This window comes from Austrofundulus limnaeus, unplaced genomic scaffold, assembly GCF_001266775.1.
Source record: "Austrofundulus limnaeus strain Quisiro unplaced genomic scaffold, Austrofundulus_limnaeus-1.0 Scaffold109, whole genome shotgun sequence".
Taxonomy (NCBI): Eukaryota; Metazoa; Chordata; class Actinopteri; order Cyprinodontiformes; family Rivulidae; genus Austrofundulus; species Austrofundulus limnaeus.
In genome coordinates this window covers 1422963-1430427 of record NW_013952511.1, presented here as the reverse complement: position 1 = coordinate 1430427, position 7465 = coordinate 1422963, and the positions used below count along the sequence as shown (strand labels likewise).

General features: G+C 36.7%; 1 protein-coding gene across 1 annotated transcript in view; it reads left to right on the top strand.

Moving 5' to 3' along the window:
• The window catches only part of dync2h1 (dynein cytoplasmic 2 heavy chain 1), a gene marked incomplete in the record, with an annotated part of 120612 nt that overhangs the window by 89223 nt on the left and 23924 nt on the right, over positions 1-7465 (top strand). The window contains 5 exon segments of the mRNA XM_014014065.1: positions 1093-1162; positions 1487-1572; positions 5129-5204; positions 5701-5924; positions 6618-6722. Of these exon segments, the coding sequence (XP_013869519.1) occupies positions 1093-1162; positions 1487-1572; positions 5129-5204; positions 5701-5924; positions 6618-6722 (561 nt within the window).

Genomic DNA, 7465 nt, shown 5'->3' with positions numbered 1-7465 from the left:
CACACACACACACACACACACACACACACATGCACCCACTGACCAAATCCTACACACACACAGAAGTTCAGAGTCAATAACTTCTTAATGCTTCCACAGTAAAAATTTAATTAGCTTTTGAAGAAAGTTGTCCTAAACATTAATGTGCATTTACTGTGTACACATATTTTTCAGCATTTCGATGCTGAAATATTTCAGCTGTGGTACAGATTGCTGTTTTTTCCCCTCATGTTTGAACAAAAATCTTTGTGCTTTTTTTCCCTCTCTATATTATCTGTAAGGATACGCAAAAAGTCCACAGCTTGTATGTTAGTGATGCATGCTTTAGTGCTTAGTGTGTTTTTGATGGGAGTCATGCTCATGGGGTTAGCTGCTTCAGCAGCCAAGCATACTGCATAAACAGCCTCTGTCTGTCTGTCTGCCTTTCTTTTTGTCTCAAAGCCAGTCTTCTTTTCATTTTTTGTTATCTTCAGAAACACTCAGACACTTTTCATGAGCAATCTTACTGACATACTTTACTGTAAATGTCAGCATGTATCTTGAGCATATTCCACTGAGGATTAAGTTTGTGCAACACATTATTTCTCAGCTGCAAGGCAGTTGTCACTATTGGAATTTGAAACCTGAAATCAAGAGTAAATCTGCAAGCTAATATGTACACAGATTTTTGTTTTTGTCAGTTCTGCTGCACTAGATTTGAAAAGACATGATTTATAAGACTTGGGCCAGGATCGATTCAGTCTGCTAAGTTATGAACATAAGCAGAGGATCTCAGCAAATTAGTAGCCACACTCCTGTTTTTGTGTATTATCAAAACCTACAGATGGGGGTACCAAATGTTCAGTAAAGCTGATCACAAATACATAATATACACAAATGATACACAAATCAGTATCATTGTATAGTCATTGTTTTTGTTTTTAGTAAATGGAACATATTGTTTGTTGAGGAATCAAATATTTAAGGAAAGTGTTCCTTCCTGCCTGGTCACATGCTGAATTCGTCATCTGAACTGCAATGAAATAAATGTTGCCTTTCTTTGTATTCTGTTTCTTCCCTGTTTCTCTGTTGCATTTTTTGCTCCATTTGCAGGCTCCGCCAGGGTTGAAGAAGAATCTCCTGAGAACATATGAGTCCTGGACTCCAGAGCAAATCAGCAAAGGTTTTCTTCTTTTTCTTCTCACATCAATAAACCCCAAAAAGATCTGAAGTATTTTACTTTGATGTAATTGATTTGTTCCTTTGCAACTTTGTCAGTAAATGCAGTGCATTATTTTAGGCTTGTGAGTTAAAATACCAAGTAGTTACAGAAAATAACTATGCAGATATTCCTCTGTTTTTTCCACTTTATTCTTTGATAATTTGAAGATCAAAATAACTTTGCTAAAACTTTACAGAACACTGAAAATAATAGCAAATAATTATAGTGAAAATGGCAGGGCATTGTTATTTTGGTCATGACATGTTGATGACTGTTTGTGTGTAGGAGGCGATCTGGTTAGAGCCCAATCTCTGTTTTGCCTGGCGTGGTTTCATGCTGTCTGTCAGGAGAGAAGAAACTATATTCCACAGGTAGTATACACAGACCCCTCTGTTCTTATTCTGCAATCCCATCTGAAAACCCTAAACTCAGCATTCGAAGAGCAATGTGTCATGAAATGCTTTCAAACAAGTGGGGATTAATAAAGAAAACAAAAACAGGAAAAAAATAGTGAAAATTTAAAACTGATTTTTCTTGCTTGAGATTGAACATTTCATATAAAAAATAGTAAAATGACATTGCTTCTTGCAGGGCAATGAGTGCCAATGGCTATTAACATCAAATCTTTTTAGCAGTTTTTACTAATTAAACCTTAACAAAAATTTAGAAGGACTCACCTATAGAGGACATTATTTCATTGGCATTTTCAGTTCAAATGGTTTCACAACTGCTGCAAACTAAATTTGTATTCATATGCAAATATGCATGTGAAATCCAAGCTGACTAATCCACACATGGTTTCCCCAAGGACACTAGAGTAAAAAAAAATCACCCCCCCAGAGATCAGTGTCTTTGTCCTTACTGACCACCACAGCATTTTTTTTCTACATTTTGTGCCTTGCCTATGGCTTTTGTAAATGCAAGGGTGTGTGTTTGTCCTTGTATATGAAAATGTGAATATTAGCCTTTGCAGAAAACCAGCCTGCTGGCCAACAGCACCCATTTTGTAGGGCTTTAGAGCAGTCAGTTGACCTGATATTTTCCATGCATGCTGTTAGCAGACGAATGGTTTTGCTGTGTCTAAAGCAACTGAAGTAATGATTTACTCACTGAGTTGGCAGACAATGGAAATAAAGGAAAGGCAACTTTTCTTATGCCATATTTGAAGTTGATAAGGGATGTTTTACATTTATAATAAAAATTACATTATTCTCAAGAATAATACCTTAAAGTTAAAGTAGCAGTGTGTAGCATTTAGTGACATCTGATGGAGTATAGGACATTACCAAGAAACCCAAGCTCACTCTTACTCTGGATTTTTCATAGCAACAACTGCTCTAACTGTTCAGATATACCACTTTAATCTTCACCCTCACTTGTTTATATTGAGGTAAATCTGTAAGCACAGGAATATTTTTCTCTTATGCTGTCTCCTCCTTTCAACATTTTCAAACATATAATATTTAAGAACAAGACTCATTGGTAAAATCTAAATTTGCAAACCAAATCTATAGTCGCTGTACTTTAAGTCACTAAATAAAAACTGTTTGCTCATGTGACTCATCTGCCAAAGCTTGGCTGGATAGTTTGTTGTGTTTTGTGGGTCAAGGAATGGCTCAAAACACGTAACATATGGAGTTTAGTCTAGGGTTGGGCAAAATTGTATCATGTTCAATTAATCATCAGAAATACTGTCAACAAAGAATATTTGCCACTTTGCAGTTACTGCAATAAATGCTATGTATTCTTGTGTGCAACACACTGTCAGGCATGCATGTGAGCCCAATGGTAGAATTAGTGCAGAACAACTAATGCTGACCCTAACCCTATAAACTTTTTTAATCATTTGAAACACCGACATAAAATGGAGTACAATGAAAGACAGAAAGTGCGGACCAAGGCCACAATGTCGGCTACATGCAAGTGCAGTTATCACCCATTAATTGTTGTATTAATCTGTATTGGCTAAATGCCATGATTAATTGGGATTTGGTTTTTAATTTTGAAATTTTTTTGGCTAATATCACCCAACCCTAGGCCAGACCATGAGGACATCTTAAACACATTTTCAATAGAAGAAATACTCACAAATAAAGCCAAAGCGATTTGGGAGCCCCTGCCAAAACAAACAAAAGAGGGAGAAAGTCTCAAACCTGCCAAGCAATTGACTGTCAGATTCAGGCCTCTCCCTTAAACCTGTGATTCCCAAACCCAAAAACATGTCTGCCAGTCATTTTCAAACCCAACTATTACCCATTAAAAACTATGATGAACAAAGATGACATGGCACAAGAGGGATGAAACATAAAAAAGAGTGGAGAAGACAACCAGAAGTCAACGTGCCAACTGCAGTTTCCAGTCTTCGCTCTCTCTCTTAAACTGGAGGGAGGTTTATCCTTTTAAAGATTTATTTTAAAGAAGTTTGTTCCTTTTAAAGAGGACAGATTAATTGAGCAAACAGTACATTCATAAGGGGGAAAGGGTCGAGTAACAGAGTTATAGTGTTTGGTTTAGCCTGTTTTAGATTGACCTTCACTCTGACATCCTCTCTAGAGTTTGGGTCTGATGCACTCAGTCCCTTTCCAACATTTTTTATTATCTTGTTTAATAAATGTCTGTGCTTTAATTTAACAATAAAAACAAGCAGATCAAACTAATTTAGTTCACCACTGTATCTGCACTCTTTGCTATCAACACAACAGTTCATATAGGAATATTATTTTCACTTAACATCAATATTTGTATTTCCAATTTAGTCTTGTATTTTGTTTTTGTATTTTTTTATTGTATTCCAAAAACATGATTCCCCAATTAAAGACACAGACTCATTCCCTTTTCTTTTCATCTGGCATCTCATTGTTGTCCTCTGTATGTCTGCTTTGAAGACCCATTATTTAAATAAAGATTCACAGTAACAGAGACACGAAGTGAGCAAAAGAAAAGAAGAAATAAAATGAAAGCAGAGGGACAAGGACATGATATTTGTTCCAGTTTAGCATCTTTTTTCCCCCTACCTGGCATTTTTTGTGTGATCTGGTCAATAAACAAACATTACAGAAACCATAATTCTACCGCAGAGCGAACCTTATGTGCACAAATGTCATATACATACACATGAGTTCAGTCTCCAGTCTCACATGTGAGACACGTTTAATGGGATGCACCTGAATTCAACCCCACCGCTGTGAACCAATACAAACACGAACACAAAAGCACCGAACAAACAACATACACTTAATCATTCAAAGAATTATTAAACATGCCCACGCAGTTTTCCTCTGCCGCCTCCACCACCGACAGCATCAGTGGGCAGATTACAACTGCTGATTGAATAGCAGTGAAGTGCAACAAACACATACTCAGAGTCTGAGACAGCCCTCGCACTCAATTACACTTTAACACCTCTGTGGTTTCTCTCAGATGACGAGTGCTGTGATATTGTATATGTGCTTGCCTAAGCATGTGTCCTTTTGTTCATGCGTGTGCATAAGCGTTGTCTGATTATAGCAGTTGTGTTTTAGTTTGTTTCTTAAACATACCATAAAGCTCACGCTCAAACGCCTTGATTTTCTGTGCTTCGGGGAATGCACTCGGGGGCAGTCTTTGTGCAAATATTATGCTAATCTTGCAACGTTGGGTTTTGCTCTTTATGTGATGATTAATGGGGGGATTTACTTTACTCAGCAGCTACTGAAGATTTTCTGTTCTTTGGTTTTAAGAGTTTTGTTTGGACTGTATTGTGGACATTTCTCCTTCTGAACATAGTAATTCAAAGTAACAAAGTTATGTTTGTCTGGAAAAGCTAAACCTTCAAATAATTTATAAAATATAAGTTTTATAAAATCATTTTTGACATTTTTGATACAAATTAAACATTAATCTTTAATACAGTACAGCTTTAATAATGTCATTCTGTTTCATTTTTAGGGCTGGACAAAGTTTTATGAGTTTTCCCTGTCAGACCTCCGTGCTGCTTTTGAGATCATTGACAGGCTGTTTGGAGGTAAGAGAGTTAATTAATAACAGTATCTGGAAAAACTCAGCATAATTTGGAGGAACACTTGTTAATGGCCACTGGAACGTGTGAGGAAAGATTAGTTACATCCTAAATTTTCAAACCACTCATGATGAAGTCATGAAAAAATCTTGATTTCAGTACATGTAATTTTAGTTCTCATGCTAGAGAGATAATTATTTGAAAGACAGGAATTGTTTCAGCAAGAAGACTAGTGCTAGCTTCTTTTAATTTGAACTGAAGTGCAGCACTACTCTTAACATTCTGGACCTGATTTTGAAAGTTTTGTGCTTTTTATATTTGAAATCCAACATTTGCTGTGCAATACAGTGGCTGAATAAATCACCAAGTGTGCACTGTTCCAGTAAATGAAGTGTTCACTTCATTTATCAAAAAGATGTCTTCCTTTCGCTGATTGCACTAACTGGACATGTGTACTCCTGCCTATTTGCATGTGTTTATTGTATGTTTTTGTATGTCCAAGGTGGTAAAGTTTTCCAGTGGGAGTTTGTCCACGGCCTGTTGGAGAACGCCATCTATGGAGGACGAATTGATAACCCCTCTGATCTTCGGATCCTGCGCTCCTACCTCGAGCAGTTCTTCTCCGCACGTCTCCTGTCAGCCTCCTCGGCTGGACAGAGGAAGAGTAAAGGAGGCACTCGCATTTTCCCCTCTCAGATCAGCCTTCCAAACTCTTGCTCCATATTGGTATGTGTTTTTTTTTTTTGGAAAGACAGTTATTGATACACACAGATGGCAAATTAAAAAAAAAGTTGCAGCCAAAAAGCTTTATGAGTGACTAAAGAGATTAAACCATGAAATGAGAAAATGATTTCTGCTTTAAAACTATGTAAAGGTCAAACTTGTATTTACAGCAGTGGCAAACAAATGAAAAACATAAATAAAATGCTAATTTAATCTTTAAGTTGATATTGTTTTAGCTACATTTTAGGGAAAAACTAATCAACAACAAAGTAGTGCCATGACTTGCTTTTAAGTCTTTATTAGTTTAAAGATTTTGCATTTTATTATATTAATTTTTAGTGCTGTCTGTAGTGTAGTGACCAAAGTCAATAATACTATATGTTTTAGTTGTAACTCTTTTTTTGGCCATTTAAGTTTGGGAAAAGTTCATTCTACAGAAAATGTATTGAAACTTTACAAACAGCACACTCAGGTAAGCTTAGTAAATATTTTATAGAATACATATATTTATTTTCTCACAGTGATGAAGCAAAGGTATCACAAGGTTTAACTTAAATTCATTTACTTCGAGAGTTTCTTGCTTAAACAGTCACATAACTATTATTATAACCTAAATATGAAGCTTTTTTTCATCTCGCCTGTACATGTTTAAAGAGTATGTGTGTGTGACATGTGTGAGTCTGTTCCTCCTCCCAGGACTACCGCAGTGTCATAGAGAATCTCCCAGAGGATGACAGGCCTGCATTCTTTGGTCTGCCTGCCAACATAGAAAGATCCTCCCAGAGAATCATCAGCTCCCAGGTGCCCCAGACACTCACACACACACACACAAACACATTGGCGCTTAGCCACTTTCTTTTTTATACCCCATTGCTGAATACACATACAGCTACTAACATTAATTCCATAAGCATAAAAAACTTTAAGACTAAACTCATCACCCTCACGAAAGTAAATCACAATACTTTTTTTTTCTTTATCCCTGCAAACCTTAATATCTTATCATAGCTTAGCAGCAGTGGTGGGCAGTGCTAATCCAAAGGTTAGTTACTTAAGTTCTAAAGCGCTAGCGTTCATTAAAACTTAGCAGATAGTGATAACATGATCCACTTTTGGGTAATACTGCAAACTAGAGGCATACCACTTTACTTTTACAGCATTGCACATAACACCGCACCTTGGGGAGGTGATTTGTTGAAACAGACGTTTGGCTCATAGTGATAACTAAACAGTTGCTGTAGATTGCTATTTCTGCTGCTTCTTTGTCATTTTCTTATGTTTATGGTTGGGCTTCTGTAAAAAAAAGTGATATATTAGTAATTTTAAACTGTTTATTGGAGAACTGAAGCAATGCATTCTGGATACAGGACGGATTGGTGACGAAAACACTTAAGACAGGAAACCGTCTTCATCATAATAATGAATAATTTAAACTTCAGTTTACTCCAGTTACCACCCCTCCTCCATGAGTATGGTTCTACTCTGGTTCAGGTCTGTTTGGTTCTGCTCAGGTGTGTGTGTGTGTGTGTGTGTGTGTGTGTGTG